Source organism: Mixophyes fleayi, chromosome 7 (genome assembly GCF_038048845.1).
Source record: "Mixophyes fleayi isolate aMixFle1 chromosome 7, aMixFle1.hap1, whole genome shotgun sequence".
NCBI classification, from domain to species: Eukaryota; Metazoa; Chordata; class Amphibia; order Anura; family Limnodynastidae; genus Mixophyes; species Mixophyes fleayi.
In genome coordinates this window covers 70,970,733-70,989,486 of record NC_134408.1, presented here as the reverse complement: position 1 = coordinate 70,989,486, position 18,754 = coordinate 70,970,733, and the positions used below count along the sequence as shown (strand labels likewise).

The window sequence follows — 18,754 nt, the reverse complement described above, 5'->3', positions numbered from 1 at the left end:
GATTTCTTTGAGCTTTTCATCTCCCAGAAGAACTTTCCAGTGCTTCTGAATGATGTGCTCGACAGCGGGGCAGAGGATGGGGACAGAGATCAGAGGATGGGGACAGCGGGGCAGAGGATGGGGACAGAGATCAGAGGATGGTGACAGTGGGGCAGAGTATGGGGACAGAGATCAGAGGATCAAATGTAAAAGATTCTGAGCGTCTAGCGCTTCACTATGGCTTGCAGCCTCTAGTATGTAAATGGAATACTACCACAAATTCCACATAGATATAACAGACAAATGTAATGTATTACATACACAAAGCGCTTCCTTATTTTGCACTTGATATTATTCCACACAACACGAATGGCATTCAGCTGTAGAAATCTCTATATGAAAGAAATAAACCTCACATAGTGTATTACAGTGTATAACATATGGGAATTAATATGGGATAGATGTGCAGTAATCTAAGGGTCCACCATCCAAACACCGTATTGACCTCGTAGTATCTCCCCCCAAGGGTTTGAACTTACAAGATGTGACTCCAATATACGCAAAAACAGTGTACTCATAGGATGGCTTCCTTCTCCCACCGAATTAGATATTACTCCATCGATACCACTTCCGCTTCTCTCATCATCCAATGTGGATATGTATATGGAGGAGAGAAACAATCTAGTGTTTTACCCTTTATTTAAAACAGTACCAACAATAAAATAGAGGAACTGTACCAGAAAGCAGATGTCAAAACAGCGTGCTAGAACAGCATACAATCATCAACGAGAGCCCCTCTCACGGACTTAACAAATCACGCTGCTATTGATCTCCCCGATACGTCCTCTGCTAAAAAAAGGAGAGGGGAGATCAATAGCAGCGTGATTTGTTAAGTTGATATCAAAGTCTTTGAATGAATCCAGTTTCCTTAAGCCCCAAAAGGGTTTCATGACAGTGAGTCAATATATGGTACAATTCCGTAAGATCGCCTCTGAGATTAGGTGGAACAATGAGGCCCTTGCAGCAGCCTTTTGGCAAGGTTTGGCTGATCACACCAAGGATGAACTGGTCTCCATAGAGCTTCCTTCAGGCCTCGATGAATGAATTTTCTAAAGCATCAGAATTGATATCCAATTAGGGAGCGAACCCTGGGGAACGCACACTCCCATTGGCCTCAAATAAGACTGGCGCCCAGGTTCCATACCCCTGTCTTTCAGAAGAGGAACATGTCAGGAATTTTCAGAACAATTTAAGCCTTTACTGCGCAGAGCCAGGTCAAATTCATGTGAAATGCCATAAGCGACAGGGAAACACCAAATCCTAACCGGTACTAAGGAGGCAGAGTTAGGAGGCATGCTTAAGTTTCCCTTGAGTAAAATGAGTTCCGACTTCCTCCTGCAGGTTACAATCCACACTTTGAGGGGTCCCATTACTTTTTCTGCCTTTGTAGAGTCCGGTTCAGCTGTTAATTTTATTTCTGCCTTGTTGGCAAAGGAACTTCAAATATCCACCCAGCACTTGCAGCTTTCCCCTACTTTAACCTCAGTGGATAGCAGTTGAATCCTTAATGGTACTGACTTTAAGTGCACTCTTCCAATATGACTCCAAGTAGAGGTGCTCCATGCGGAATGGATCAGCCTGCTAGTTCTGCCTTAGGTTGTTAACCCTATCATCCTGGATTTACCCTGACTCCAGGAGCATTCACACCAGTTTGTTTGGTAGATGGTGCAATTCACCTCTTGAAGTTCCTCTTGGTCAGAGAACTGTCTACTATAAGTCATTCCAGATTCCACCACATCAGTCTGCCATTCCCAGTCCTGTGGTTCTTTACTGCCACCTGCTTACGCCTCATTTCTAGCCATCTTCAGTAAAGCTGCTGACAAGTAAGTTCCTTGTCAGACTTGCGATTGCTCAATAGATTTAATGCCCGGGAAGACTATTACTTATGGTAGGGACCACTCTCTATCACTGCCTAAACCCAGTCTATGGGGTAAATGTGATAGATTTACCCCTATGTCTGAATATATCTAAGAAAATCTCAAACGTGGCTTCATTCGCAGGTCCTCCTGTCCAGCAGGAGCTGATGTTTTCTTCTTTAAAAATAAGGACAGTTCTCTAAGACTCTGTATAGATTACAGTCAGCTACCTGCTATTACTATAAAAAATCACTACCCCTTGCCGATATCCCTGAAGTCTTTGACCATATTGATGGGGCCAAGATCTCTACCAAATTAGTTCTATGTGGCTCATTATTACCTCATCAGAATCCATCAAGGGGATGAGTTGAAGACTGTTTTCAACTGACATGATGGTCACTACAAATACCTGGTCATAACATTTGGTCTCAGTACTGCCCTGGCAAATTTCCAGGGGTTTGTAAACTAAATTTTTTTGGGACCTATTTTACCACTCATTGGTTGTATATTTGGATTCCCACCGTAACAAGGTCAGGGAGGGTCTCGCTCGCCTCCTGATCAATTGTCTTTATTGTAGTTTAGAAAAATGCCTCTTTGTGCATAAAAAGTTCAGTTTCTTAGATACCTTGTATCAGGCCAGGGTCTTCAAATAGATCCAGAGAAAGAGGCATCAGTCCTCAATTGGCCTTAACCTTCTGGTCTCAAGACTATTCAGCGATTCATGGGATTTGCTAATTATTACCACGACTTTATCCGTGACTTCTCTACAGTAATAGCACCCATTACTGCTCTTACCCATATGGGAGCTTTTCCTCACAATCTGTTCCCTGAGGAAACCCTAGCGGGCGAAACGCGTAAGCACAACATTCATCCATCCTCATCAATCGAACTTATCACTATTGACGAACTACTGATGAACTTTTGTGTACACACTACTATTCAAGCCTTAACAGGACGTGAACAGCAGAGCGCTCGTATGTGTGGAGATTACATGCTGACATCATGCGCACATCTGTTAGGACCTTCTGTACGGCCGTACAGGACCTTAAGCACAAAGCAACTGCCAGGGAAACTGCTGCATCGTGTAAGAGGAGACGGAGACCTACGGACCGGACAGCTCCGGGTAAACGCCAGGAAAAAGGTTAGTCTCACTAGCAGCTGGAAATAAAACGACACCACACAGTTTGTAGCGGGTACATTGCATTCACAACGGAGAAAAAGTCTCAGATAAGAAGCAAGCTACTATGGATGCCCTATGTAACACCCTAAATTTAAGGGTTATATATTGACTGCCTGAAGTAAAATCAAGCACCAATAACAACTGGGTGAAAGGTACGAATCTATTTAGGATCACTCTACCCAATTTATATGGACTTTACCTGCAGTTGCTTGTCACCATTACCGGAGTGAATAAAACCTCAAACTATGGACTAAATAGCAATAATCCATATAATTAATATTGTCAACATCATTTGATTGTTTGATTATCTGTTATTACAAGGGGAACCTTTAATCATCTGATTTTAATGTTTGTATTGTATTTTCTGCCTAAATTCAGTGCACTGAAAGTAATGTGTATAGTAAATGTACAAATAACCATATTTATACACTAAGAGTATTATATGTCCAAAACATTGCGCATGGGAGTATCCTTTTATCTATTCACTTATTGGGGATTGGGACAAACCCCTACACTCCTCCCGCAGGCTGCAACACATATTCAGAAAGGTAGCGCGGTCCCTCTTAACCGTATACATACCGGTGCGGTGATGCCTCTTATCTCTGGATTCCGCCATTTGCCCGCATCCTGCCTACTTCTTAGTTATTGGGTTGCGGGGGTGGTGCCAAAATGAAGCAATTCACCACACCACACACCCTTCAATCATCACATATCATCTCCCCTCTGGAATATTCCAGAGGGGATGTGTGGAAAGTTGGTAAGTATGATATAGGATTAGGGGTGAAGAAGCAGGCACTCCAATGGAACATATATTACCTAAAGTTAAAATCACTTTTATTAATGACTAAAATAAAATATTCACATTTCCATATTCATCAGGTCTATAAGCGGCAACATATTAAGATAAAAAATAGAAGAGTAACAAAGATAGAAATTGTGTACTTATAAAATATTCTTGATCAGACCCTTAGTTGGGCCGTTAAAAAGTGTCTGGAAAGTTGGGGTCTAGGTCCACCAATATACTAATGTCCACATATACAGATTGTAATGTATGCTTGTATCAATAAAAATTATACATTGTGAAACTCCTCTGGTACCTGTGTTGTGCCTTACTTGAGATATCTGGTTGTTGCTTGGTACTCCACTTGCTGTCGTCCTCCCCTACTGCTGCGGCTATGGTGTGGGTATGGCCTTCACAACCAGGGGGCCCTCTGAATACTTAGGGATTTAATCATAATTACAGTGGAGTGGCCACTAGTGGTGGTACGGTGTAAATGGGCACCAGGCCACCTCAGTTCAAAACAAATGGTAACTTTATTTCACCCCTCTTCCTCCAGCATGATAATCATAACGGTTGCAAAGTGTATGTGTACATGGATACCACCAGACTCTTCTTTCACCGACTTAACAGCAGAAAGAAATTCTGGCAGTCCACGTACCCAGTGTTATAGTATTACACAGCATTAGTCATAGGTAATCATCTGTACAGGAACGGTACAGAGGTTCTTGCACTACATTTGTGCACACCATCCCTTATCAGGGACCCTCCCTTACAGCTTTTAGCCACACTGCTTTCTTTCAGCGACTCTCCCTCAAGGTATGGGGGTTCTTCCCAAGGGATTCTCCTACTACGGCTGTAAGGAATGATTCCCCACTATGCAGGGACCTCCCTTCATCTCTTTACTGAAGCTGAAAATAAGTGTTTAGGGAACACTTCCAGAATAATTTTGGGTATTACACATGCCAGATTCCTCCACTACAGACTTGTGGTCACTCATTCTCTCACAGCACTCCCCTGACTACAGGGTCCAACTGTGCTGCTGTACATGAACATCTCCCTCCATTCAAGGTTACAGTAACTCAGTCTCCCATGGCATCTGCCCACGAACCCTCTACCAGGGTGCTGACAGTTTTATTTGCTATAACCAGGGCTCTCTTTTTCCCCCTTTCTGCAAACACCTGATGTACGGTGGCAGCTGCCACACTCACACCCCTTCCAAGAGAGTCTGTCTGCCAACCATCCATGCCTCTCTCTTCCAGGCACGCTCCTCCAGGGAACTTTCCATCCAAAGGTTCTCCCATCCTTATGACCTTTGGTGCTGGGAACTCTCCTGCTCTTGCCCACTGTCATCCAGGCGCACCTGTCATGCAGTACTGCAGTCAATCATGCTCTACCCCTGCACTGATGTCTCTTGTGGGGTACCGCTAAAGCCCTAAGTGTAAAGCAAATGGGGTGCCATGGCGCAACCTAGTTTGCCCTAGTTGTGATGTGGTGTAGTGGGTGATCTTATCTTGGTGTTTCTTCAGAGTCATTTTGCTTCCAAGAGCTGATTCTCTTGGTGTTCAGTGTTCCTGTTCTTGATTTGGAGGGGTAGCACTAGTGTGGTTTCTTGTTATTCCTGCTATGGAGAAGTCTCTCCCTTTAAGAATATGTGTCCTTGATGTGTGGAACTGTTCTGGAATAGAATATTCTTGTCAGTACCAGCAGTCTTAGAAATTTCTTGCATTACTTCAACACGCAGTAGACCACTGATTGCTGGCCTTTCTAATTAGAACCCTTAGAGGATCCAATCCAATTAGAACCCTGCTAAACACAGCCTCAGGCTAGAGATGACATAACACCTCTCTCAGATGTTACCACTATTCTCCAGTACTGATGACACATGTGGGGAATCACCAATCAACCAGCCACTATAATACCCTGCTCAGTGCACTCCTCAATTGCCTGAGTATTCATTGTGTCCAACATTGATACTCCCATGTACCTCATTACACGCTACACACTGTTTAAATAGTGCCAACACATTTGTGTACCCCTCATTGCACACTACAAGCTGTTCAACCAGTGCTAATACTTCCGTGTACACTATTGCATGCTACATGCTGTTCAAACAGTGCCAACACATCCGTGTACCCCAGTACATGCTACAAACTCTATGTACTCCGTTGCATATTAACCAACCCCCACACTTTGTGAACTCAGCTATACCGTCAGCATTTTACCTACAGTGTGAAACACCTCAGTGTATTCCAGAGAGGTAACATCTCTTTTGTATCATATACAGACACCTTCAGGTGTGTTCCCACATAGGTACAAAATCCCAAGTTCTCATATTGTCTGAAACAATAAGTGTTTTTTTTTATTAGTCTGGGCTTTCAGTTCCACTGCTCATGCAAACTGAATATTCACTTGTGTAGTGGGGTACAGGTATTGGGAAGTGAATATGCAAAGGATGTGTTAAGGGGATAGAAGGGAAACAGGGGTCTTTGCATGAGACACATACAAATTTTTAATGACATTGCCGCATTCACATGACATATAAAACAGCAGTTATTCTATTGAAAACGGTGACGTTCCAAGTGTAAAATATGACAAGTTACCTTGTGTGGAAGATATAATACATAGGTTTGAGCTTTATAGAAATATACATTAATGTTTAATTTACTATCCTTTTATTCAATTAGCAATCCTTTTTAGCAGTCTGGAGCTGTCATTTATTATAATATCTCAACATTTATTTGCATTTTCAATCAATATATTTATAATACAGATAAACCAGCAACCATTCTATGGACAATTGCCACGGATGAATGTTTAAAAAAAACGTGACTGTCCCTGGAAATTAGTGACACTTGAAGTAATCATGCAAAAGTAAAATAAGTTTGAAAATTGAGAGCACGGATTTTATATGGAATTGGTTTAAGATGAAGGGTCAGAAAAGGGCATCTAAACAGAAGAAATGTGTATATCTTGTGTATTGTCTTAAAGGTACTGATTTAGCTATTTTTAAATAAATGTATCTTATAACATTGCATATAGTTCTTGTGCTATTTCTCATCGTTCTATTTTGGTTTGCATGGGTTTTCGACCTGGATAGCAAAGCTGAAATATACGTGTCTAATTTCTAATCATATTTGCATTGATTTGCACATAGCCGATGAAACCGGCGCAGTAGTTTAAGACAAAAAATGCACAAGATTACTATGATAAACGACCAAATTACAATGAATTTCCATAAATCTGGTATTTTACCGTGATAATCCCGTGCCTTTTTTTTGTAAAGAACATTATTATGAAAGCACAATTGAAAATACAACATGATAAATATATGCAGACCCAAGGTGCAGTAAATGTATAACGTAGTAAAGTTAATTAATGCCGGAGTCGTTCAGTAAGTGCACAATTAATAAATCAATAAAGGAAATATGTAAAGAAATCTGCCTGTACCAACATGGCGTTATCTTGAAGCTAAATAGAAGGAAGTAGAGTTAGATGCCGGAAATAAATCGGTTGTGCAGCAGTTATTGAAGTTGTGGCTGGGTCGTGACTACTGAGCTCAGGGTGAAATGGTGAGGAAGTGTTTTAGTGTGTGTATGATAAGAAGTGAGTTGTAACAAAATGTCATAAGCAGGTGTAAGGTTTGACGTTTCTTTGTGTCTGGGTACATGACACTAAAATAAGATTGTAATGCTCATATCGAGGCTGCATAATCTTTTCAGCTGTAGCAGTTTTTCAGAGGGGATTTAGACTCGCATATAGTTAGGACGGGATGCGGTCTATTTTTCATCAATTGTCTAGTTATTGTCGGATATGTATGAAACCCGATCAATGTAGAAAACGAACTGTTAGTATAGCTTGCAGTTATAGTTCGAGTAATCATTGCTGTTTATACAATAAAATAAAAATTCTATGTTTCTGTCCTTAGGTAGGGATTATGGCGGTCTGGTAATAGTATAGTGTTATTGCACAACCTGGTTAAAAGAAACAGACATTTGATAAAGGCTTGTTTTGTTTTAAACAGACATTTTGCGTCAAGCGTATTTAAATGCTGTACAAGACAGTGAGGTATAATATTTACTAGTGAGTGATAAAATGTAGAGTTTAAAAAAAACATCTGCCTTTCCTATTATTTATTTATAAGGTGCCACAGATTCCGTACCACCGGATACCTATGATCTCTACCTCTCTCCCCTCTCCCCTGTATCCGACTTTCTCTCTGCCATCTCGACTTGGGTGGATGGACGCTACCTCATACTTGCCTACTCTCCCGAAATTCCTGGGAGGCTCCTGAATTTCGGGGAATCCTCTCGGAAATCCACAGCATTGAATGGCGGGGGTGGGGCTTAATTGTGTCATTAAGCCCTGACCCAGCTATTCAATGCCGTGAATTTTGGCATTTTATAGTGGGGACGGGGCTAGGGTGATGTGACGACGTCACCACTTCCCCTCCTACCCCCTGTTATATGACTTAAGTTTTGAAAGTTGGCATGTATGCGCTACCTCGAGCACAACATATTCAAATTTGAGCTGATTATCATTCCACTGCTGAATGTCATATCCACTCCTCCTACCTCGCTTAAGGTTGATGGTGTCACCCTCTCCCATGTGCACCATGTGCGGTCAATCGTGTCACCTCCACCTTTGTAACATTGCCAAGATTAGCTCTTTCCTCTGCTGGATGCCACTAAGACCATCATCCATGCTCTTGGCATCTCCCACCTTGATTATTGCAGTCTTCCCTCCTCTCTGGCCTGCTTGTCAAACGTTTGTTATGTCCAGCAGTTCTTTAGAGGTTACCTAGACTGAAATCTGACCTTAATGTGGAATGGTGGCTAATTTTCCTTTCCTGCCATTCCTCTTCAGCTGTGCCTGTCTGCAAAGCTCTCCATTGGCTCCTCATTCCCTCCAAAATACAATTCAAGTTGCTTGACCTCTTTAACACCTCGTCCTCCTACATCTCCGACCTTGTCAAGAAATACTCTTCTCGCCCGCAACGTTCTGCAACGAACTATGGCTCTCCTTCTCTCCTGTCACCACCTCACACTACCATCTTCAGAACTTCACCTGTGTAGCTCCCCACATTTGGAACTACGTGCCCAAACAGACTCAACCCCTAGAATCTTACAAATGCTCCCTTATAATTCCTCTTTACACACTTGCCTACTCCACCACATACTAAGACAATTCCCTCTTCATGCTTCACTTGCCCATTCCCATTCCATTCACCCCTCTCATCTCTGTTTACTTCCCTAATTCTCTTGAATGTTAACTCTCACTCAAAATAGATGGCCCCAGGTGAGCCTAGATATTTATTGAATCATTATCAGGCATATTGGTAAATCTGATCAGGAGATGACCACTATTCATTGTGTGCAGTCTCTAAAATTCCCATGTACTGCCATAAGTGATTAGGCCACACGCATGTGGCCAAGTTTGATCCTGTCACTCGGTCTCTAGGCCAGTTCGCTGGATCATCTTGTGTGTGGCTGATTTAAATTGTGCTGCAAGTTTGTGGAAAATATCGCTGACCAATGTCTGGTTCAAATGTTGTTTTTGGCAGTAAAATATTTATTAAATTTGTTTACTATGTGCATGTTTTAAAAATAAGATAAATGGTAGTATGGTTTAGTCTCTTCAGTACATACCACCAAGATTTGGGCTCTTTTGGACCCAAATCTTGCTCATGCCTTTCTTTCCAGATTGTCGCTCTTTATGGGTTAAAAGTATAAACCTGTATGGGTCATCAGTTGATTGCCTTATCTTATATTTCTAGACATTTTAGTATTCTCTTTTTATTGTTTAGTACTCTAAAGAAAGCTATCTTCATTTGTACAAGAAATGCTGTGTAAGGTGTATACATATCCAAGTGATATGTACAAAATGTGCAGTCTGTTGAACTATAAACAAAACTTCATAACTCGTGTAGCAGGATTTATTTTGGAAATCTAGTATCTGTACTACAAAGAGAATCCAGGAGAAGTTCCTCTAAACTGCTAAATTTGCTAGTACAATAGCTTTACCAGTCCTTATAATTTGTATAGGCCATGCACTATCTGGATTACAGGTATTTTCCAGATGTGTGTAATACCCCTTTCACACGGTGGCATGGACCTGGGAATAACCAATATAGTGTGTCAATGTGAATGGGTCAACGCATGTCTACAAACAGGGTTATTCCCATGTTTGAGCCAGATACGCTGCAGTATGAAAGGTGTTTCTGGATTATTCTACCCAGGTTCTGTTAAAAGCAGCTTATTGGCGAACCATAATCTCTCTATGATGACATCGTCTACATGCCGCAGAATGGCAGGGATCGCAAATTGGCAGGACGCGAAAGTGAGAGAGCTACTGGCTGTGAGATGGGAAGAGGAGATCAAAAAACAAATTACTGGTACGGTGAAAGGTGTAACTATTTCAAGCGGTCACAGCAGCAAGTTGTAAACAAACTCAAATCCCTCAGGAAGCAATACAGCAAAGTGCATGCTCACAAGAAGAAGAAAAGTGGCAAAGGCTGTATGTGGTGGCCATATTATTCCAATTACGATGGAGGCCCAAGTTATTTTGAACCCAGCACAATGGACACGCCTCCTCCTCCCCTGCCCCTTGAGTCAGGGAAAGAAGACACACCTGGAGGGTATATAAGTCAATGCCTTTCCCACTCATTGTCTTCTTTCCTGTCCTTGAAGTAGAGTCAGGCAGTTCAGGTTTATTATTTTCTATTTCTATTTTTACCAGAAGAAGCAGGAGGGTAGGAGATAACATTCAGAGGACTGGAAGCTTCAGGAGGAGCTAACAGAGCATAGGTGGTGAGACCAACATACTCATGGAGCGATGCCCTCCTTTAGGGGCCTGCATCCTCTGGCAGCTTTGAGAAGCTGCATGGCACCAGTATTCGAAGCGATGCCCTCCTTATAGGGGCTTGCATCTTCCAGCAGCTAGGAGAGACACATAATATAAGGCACCTTTTCTATCTTGCCGATGCCTTTTGCCATTGGTGCATCCTCTCACAGCAATGGTGGAGCGTTTTTGGAGACGGTATATTCACATGCTGTGTACCAAACAGAACTAAGGCAAATAAGTAGGAGAAACAGCTGTCCCAAGGACCGCAGGTCAGAGTAAGCACCAAAACAAAACAAAAAAAAAATTGCTAGAAAGCTTTTCTGGAGAAATGTGTACAGAATGTTGTTCTAGGGAACAGCAACAGCCTCACCCTCATATGCTTAAGATGGATGAATATGCTTTAGCTGAAACATTTCGTTACTAAGATGATTACAGCAGCTTAGGTTTTCACCAAAAGTTTCATCCATAGGTACTGTACTTGAATTCCTGCAAGATGGGCTTGACAAAGGACTAGTGTTTTCAATACACTAAAGGTCCGTTTATTTGCTCCTTGAGCATTGTTACACAGAAGGTTGGCTGAAAATAAGTATATAATAAACTTTATTCAGGCGGCATGGAGAATAAGACCCTTTTATCACTCTCCTTTGGCTCCATGGGACTTGAACATGGTATTGGAGTCCCTGACAGAATCCACTTTTGAACCTTTACAAGAGGTTCCCATGAAGTACCTAACAATGAAGGTCATTTTTCTAGTAGCAATTACCTCCAGTGAGGAGCATTTCATAGCTTCAAGCTCTCTGGACAGAAGAGCCTTTTCTGAGTATGCATGAGGATAAAGTTGGACTAAGAACCAATCCAAAATTCCTGCCAAAAGTAGTATCACAATTTCATATTAATCAAGAAATTGTTCTACACTTGCTATGTCGAAAAGAAAGGAGATTCTACTATTTGGACTTTGTCCGTGCCATTAAAATTTATTTGAGGCGGACACAGTGATTTAGGAAAACAAAGCAGTTATTGTTTTTATCAGTGGCAATGAAAAGAGTGAACCAGCCTTAAAGTCATCAGTGGCAAGATGGATAAAATCTTGCATTAGAGAGGCATACATACTAAAGAATGTGATCGTGCCTCAAAGCTTAAGAGCATATTCAACAAGAGCCATGGCGACTTCCTGGGCAGAAAAGTAATCTGCCTCTATGTAAGGCTGCAGTCTGGTCCTCCAAACATACTTTCACTAAACATTAATACAATAATGTCCAAGCTTCAGCAGATTCCAAGTTTGGAGGGAGGGTGTTAAGTGCAGTAATATGACTTAAAATTAAGCTTCAGTTAAATTATATGATTGGGCTTGCCCTAGGCGAAATGCAGCTTTGGCATCACCTCAGTGTATGCTGCCATGGAGGAGGGGGAAACAGCTAGTTACCTGATCTGGTTTCCTTTACTCTTCCATGGCAAGTTTGTGTGGTTGTTTTAATATGGTATTCAGATATGTTTCAGCTTGCGGAAATCCGGAAGACACAAAGGAGGGAGGTGTGGCCCTACATACCCTCCGGTTGTGTCTTCTTTCCTCTCCTGACTCGTGCAAGGGAGGATTAATCCCATAGTGTATGCCGCCTTAGAGGAGTAAAGGAAACCAGTTTAACATGTAACCATTATAATTGTGTTTTATGTTTTATTTTCTTTGTTTTTTTTAAAAAATAAATATTGTTGTTTTGTTTTGGGTAAAATAATGATAAATGTTTTGCTGTTTGAAAATGTTTCTTTATTTGAAACACAAGGTACATAGGCTATTGTCTATTCAACCATATTTACAATTTAAAACATTAGTTATTGTTTGTGTAGTAACATTTGTTAATCTAAATGGTCGACATCGATGTGATGTGCAGTTTTGCACAGGTGTGACTTGATTGTTTCAAATTTGCTTTGTTTTTTTAATTGCAATGTGTTTTACAATCATTTCTAATGCCGTCTACGTGCCTAGAATTTCTGTTATGTTGGCATTAATGATGCTCTGGATGAGTTCAGCACTGTTAGGTTGCTCTCTCTCATAGGTGACTGCATCTATCTGATTGTCAGGCAGTTCAGACATCTTTATATTACACTCTGAAAGAAACTGCCCTTTTTGTATTTCACATAGTCATGGCCAAAAGTTTTGAGAATGAAACAAGTATTGGTTTTCATAAAGTTTGCTGTTTCAGTGTTTTTAGACCTTTTTGTCAGATGTTGCTATGGTATACTGAAGTAAAATTACAAGCATTTCATAAGTGTCAAAGGCTTTTATTGACAATTACATTAAGTTTATGCAAAGAATCAATATTTGCAGTGTTGACCCTTCTGTTTGGAGACCTCTGCAATTCGTTCTGGCATGCTGTCAATAAACTTCTGGGCCACATACTGACTGATGGCCGCCCATTCTTGCCTAATCAATGCTTGGAGTTTGTCAGAATTTGTGTGTTTTTGTTTGTCCACCCCCCTCTTGAAGATTGACCACCAAGTTCTCAATGGGATTAAGGGCTGGTGAGTTTCCTGGCCATGGATCCAACATTTCAATGTTTTGATCCCTGAGCCACTTAGTTATCACTTTTGCCTTATCGCAAGGTACTCCATCAGGCTGGAAAAGGCATTGTTCGTCACCAAACTGTTCTTGGATGGTTGGGAGAAGTTGCTCTTAGAGGATGTTTTGGTACCATTCTTTATTCATGGCTGTGTTCTTAGGCAAAATTGTGAGTGAGCCCACTCCCTTAACTGAGAAGCAACCCCACTTATGAATAGTCTCAGGATGCTTTACTTGTTGGCATGACACAGGACTGATGGTAGCGCTCACCTTTCCTTCTCTGGACAAGCGGTTTTCCAGGTGCCCTAAACAATCTGAAAGGGGATTCATTAGAGAAAATGACTTTACTCCAGTCCTCCGCAGTCCAATCCCTGTACCTTTTGCAGAATATCAGTCTGTTCCTGATGTTTTTCTTGGAGAGAAGTGGCTTCTTTGCTGGCCTTCTTGACACCAGGCCATCCTCCAAAAGTCTTCACCTCACTGTGCGTGCAGATGCACTCACACCTGGCTGGTGCCATTCCTGAGCAAGCTCTGCACTGGAAGTGGAAATGTTGTTTTTGGGATAAAGTTAATTGTCAAGAGGGGCTTTGAAATTAATTGCAATTCATCTGATCACTCTTCATGACATTCTGGAGTTAATGCACATTGCCATCATAAAAACTGAGGCAGCAGACTTTGTGAAAAATAATATTAATCACAAAACCTTTGCCAATGACTGTATATTATGCAAAATACAACAAGCAGCAACTACATCAAGCATTAGGTTCATGTCATTGTCATTCCTTTTTTTAACAAACAATGCCAACATCCTTTTAGTCATCTAAATGCATTTTCAACCATGATGCTGGCAGAGCTAAGCATATGGGTGAAGCGAATCTGGTTAGGCAAAAGTCGATGCTGGGGGTATCCCCTCATTAACAAGTGCATCAATGGATATGCACAGGACTGACACCAGAAATTGGGGGGCCAGTACAAAAGTAGAAGGAAGGACCCCCTCCTTCCTTTCACCCCACCCTCATTTTACATTATTTTCTACTCTACCCAACATTTGCCCCCCCCCCCCATTCTTTACAGTAACCCCTAATCCCCGGTTCCATCTAATCCCTGCAGTAGTTTACTTGCCTCTCTACGTCTTCTTGCTGCCTCCTCTCTATTGACAGTGCTATGACATTAATTACATGACGTCAGCGATGCTGCAGGGAGCACCTCTGCCCGGGAGCCAGGGACCTGGGGGGCTGGGACTGGAGCAAATGGAGGCAGCTGTAGGGCCCCGACATACTGATAGTGGTGGCATACATGCTGCCTACAAGGGGGCCCGTTGCTGCATCCTAAATAACGCACAGAGGTCTCTCCCTACACCACCTCTCACATCTGAAGGAGCAGCTGCTGCCTAGAAATGGCGCCTGCTTCCTCCCTTAACACAGGGCCCCCTCTTAATAAATTTGTTTGGGCCCAGGGCTGGTGGGGCACCACTCTGCTGTTGGTCCCCATACGGCTGTACTCCCTGTTCCCCCTCTGATGGCGTCCCTGTATACGCAGCATCCCCAGTAATATGGACTTCGATCTTCACTTCCTGGACCATCTTGTATTTCTGAAAAGCAATAAATCAGTTTTAATAAAACCGAGTAGGGGCAAATATGCACAGGAAGAATATACAAATTCAACACAGTTGCTTTTGATGTGTAAATAGAACTCAAGAACTTAGTGCTGTGAAGACAGTAATGTTACCCATGACACCATCCGTTCTTTTAAATTGTACAGTTGGTAGGACTAAAAATACTAAATCAAATAAAATTGCTGAAATTTTCATGACCAGCAACTGGAACATTCCATGTCATATCAACAACATTTTAGAAACAATTCTACCTTACATTCTCTAATTTCAATTAAATTTGCTATAATAAATACTACCATGGGTGTAAAGAAAACCCCTAAATCTTAGGCTGATATGTATACTGGTTTGGAAGTTGTATGCCTTTTTAAAGCTGCAATTTTTAATTAAATATTTGATTCTAACAAATTTTTAAACTTCTTCATTTGTAACTCACCTAATTGGGCTATAGAGTTGGGCGTGGTATATTTTTTAACCTTGTTTCATTGACCTTTATATGATCTATAACAAAGCAGTATATTTTAATAAAATAATGTAACATTTTGATTTGCTCGAAAAGCTATTTTTTTTAAGTTTTCAAAAACATCTCAAAAATTGTTCATAATGTTGTTAATACCCAAAGTTTTATTTTGGGATCATGATGGAATCATCTGCTACAAGAGCTTTCATTTTTGAGAGATTCCTGAAAATTGTATTTTTTGAGGCACTACACATCTGAGAAAATCAACAAAGCAATATGTATTCCAGTTCACTTCATTAGAGGAATGCATGTTCCTCTTCGGGTGTGTTTGGGGACAAGATTCTACAGACAGCGCCTGCTTCCGTTTCTGCTCAGGCATGTGATCTTAATTAGAAAATACTCCACGTGGAAAGACACTTCAATTGTGTTTAATAGACCCCGCCTTTTACATTTTCCTGGACCATTTGTGCAACATTTGAAAAAGTGTAGTGTTTAATTACAGTGGACTGGGAGAATGTGTGCTAAGAGCAGGGAGGAACAGCAACTTGGAGAATGGGTGCTGGGAGGGAGAGAGGAGCAACATTGTATTCACAAGAAGAAACATCAGTCATCCGGCCAGGCAGAGAAGAGAAGGCACAGCCCATGAGACTGATCTCCATGGGTCAGAGGATCAAAGGACTTCTCCCATCAGAGTTCAGCTCATGCTCCTCTCGCCCCTCAGCAGAGTCTCATGGGAATTACTTCCCCGGCAGCCCAGTCCGAGCCTGCTTTGGTGTTTAATTGGTTTAGAGCAGTGTTTGCAGTGGTTGGTGTTGAAATTGGTTTATAGAAGTAAAGAAGAATAAAGATGGGGGAAAGTGACAGATACCTTATGTTGCATTGTTTCAACCCATTTAAAAAGGCTAATCAGACATCTAATAAGAAGGGGTTGAGAACTGCTTCGTAATGGATGTATAAATTATTTTCTGAAATGCTAAAGTCTGTGTTAGCGGCAGAAAACTTGGTACACTTTGAAAAGGCTCATAAAAAGACTTTCAATCGCACAGATTACTGAAAGTCTCCCTCTTCATTTTAAATGTTATGTATTTTTATAATAAATATATGAGGGGTGCTATCTGGTGACACCAAGATATAACAATTTTTACAAAAGAAAGAAAGGAAAGTTGGTGTTTTTATGGAGATGTACTGCGACTTTCATATTTTGTAGGGAGTATATAATATATACCATATATCAATCATAAAGCTTAACCTTTATTAATACTTATTAAAATGTGAAAAGTAGCGAAATATAAAGTGACTATTGTGCATAAAGTGAATGTGAAATAAAAATCGCTGGAAGTGCTCTTTATTCAGAGGAGTATGTAATAAAGTAACTATAAAAGTTAGAGATAAGCGGGTTCGCATTTCCGAAATCCGAGCCCATCCGAACAGTGCGGATCCGACGGGATCCGAGCACTGTTCGGGAACTTCCGTGCGCCAAACGGAGCCAAACCGAGGCTATGACATCCAAGTCTCGCGTCGGATCTCGCGAGACTCGGATGTCATAAATTCAGCGCTAGCGGCCGCCATCTTCATTCTGGCTGCGATCACTCGTGAGAGAGGTTGCAGTTAGGGAGCTCCTGTCCTTGTTTTAATTTTAGTGGTACTTTTGTGCTTTGTCCAGTGCTCTGTCCTGCTGAGTCCAGTGGTGCTGCCTGTGTCCTGTGCTCTGTTCTGCTAAAAAATAAATTAAAAATTATACAAAAATTATAAAAAAATAAAATAAAAAATTAAATGTAAAAATTATAAAAAAAAATTATCCAAAAATAATTGTAAAAAGATATAAAAAAATATTTTAAAAATACTAGGTACTGCTGTATAACTCCAGTCCAGTGGTACTCTCCTGTGCCGCAGATAATTTGTAAAGGCTTTGCCGAGTGTGTGTGGTTTAGGGGTACGCTCTCTTGTGCTACATATAATGGAGTACAAAAATTTGGACCATAAAGTAGGGAAAGATCAAGACCCACTTCCTCCTAATGCTGAAGCTGCTGCCACTAGTCATGACATAGACGATGAAATGCCATCAACGTCGTCTGCCAAGGGCGATGCCCAATCTTCAACACCTGTGGCTGCGAGGAAAAAGCTCAGTTTTCCTAAAAGACCTGCTGGCGGGGATGCTGAGAACAATATGGTCTGAACTGAAGGACCTGCCAACCATTGCAGACATGTCTACTGTTGCTGCATTGGATGCTGTCACAATTGAAAAAATGGTGGAGGATTATTTTGCTGACACCATCCAAATAGATATGTCAGACAGTCTATATTGTTACTGGCAGGAAAAAAAGGCAGTTTGGAAGCCCCTATACAAACTGGCTCTATTTTACCTGAGTTGTCCCCCCTCCAGTGTGTACTCGGAAAGAGTTTTTAGTGCAGCGGGGAACCTGGTCAGTGAGCGGCGAAGGAGGTTGCTTCCTCAGAACGTTGAAAAAATGATGTTCATAAAAATTAATCATCAATTCCTCAATCAAGTACAGCACTGCCCTCCAGATAATACAGATGGACCTGTGGTTGTGGAGTCCAGCGGGGACGAATTGATAATGTGTGAGGATGAGTAAGTACACACTGAAAGGGGCCAGGAATCAGAGGATGAGGACGACATCTTGCCTCAGTAGAGCCAGTTTAGTTTGTACAGGGAGAGATAAATAGCTTTTTTTTGTGTGGGGGCCCAAACAAACCAATAATTTAAGCCACAGTAGTTTGGTAGGCCCTGTCGCTGAAATGATTGGTTTGTTAAAGTGCGCATGTCCTATTTCAACAACATCAGGGTGGGTGGGCGGGCCCAAGGACAATACCATCTTGCAACTCTTTTTTGGCATTATGTGACCGTTCAACAGTCGTTTGCCATTAGCACAAAGTAAAACAAATTAAACAAATTAAACCAAAAGTATAATATAACTTATAAACACTACACTTGAAAGCTTGAGCCTTTAAATGAAAGTCACTCTTCATTGCACGAAGATTTGCAACAGGGACAGTTTTTTTGTTTTTTTGTTCACAAAGTCAACAAATAACACTTCGACCCTGTCTGTCTTTTACATACTTGATGGGATCTCAATGATGAATGCTCTGTACCATGGTTGGAGGAGGCATTGTGGCCCCGGTACCAAATTGGGCACCGGGCCCACTCCACTACGCAGTCCAGAAAGCTACCTCGGTGCAACGTTTTGAACTAAAAACAATATTGTGAGGTGTGAGGTGTTCAGAATAGACTGGAATTTGGTGGAAATTATTGTTATTGAGGTTAATAATAGCGTAGGAGTGGAAAAAAACTGGATTTTAGTGCTTTTTATGCTTTTTTAAATATAAATCAGAACCCAAAACCCGAAATCAGAACCAAAACATTTCGTCAGCTGTTTTGGCAAAACAAATCAGAACCCAAAACACAAAACACTA

At 41.3% G+C, this 18,754-nt stretch overlaps 1 protein-coding gene across 3 annotated transcripts in view; it reads left to right on the top strand.

Annotated features, from left to right (window-relative positions):
- Positions 1 to 7,328: 7,328 nt before the first annotated feature.
- The window catches only part of FBXL18 (F-box and leucine rich repeat protein 18), a 182,235-nt gene continuing 170,809 nt past the window's right edge, over positions 7,329 to 18,754 (top strand). For 2 of the 3 annotated variants that reach the window (XR_012678243.1, XR_012678244.1), the window contains exon 1: positions 7,329 to 7,425. Coding sequence is in view for 1 of the 3 variants with exons in the window: in XM_075179959.1 (XP_075036060.1) it covers positions 7,423 to 7,425 (3 nt within the window). In the remaining 2 variants the exon portion in view is untranslated. The remainder of the gene's footprint in view (positions 7,426 to 18,754) is intronic. The other variant, XM_075179959.1, reaches the window with a different exon arrangement.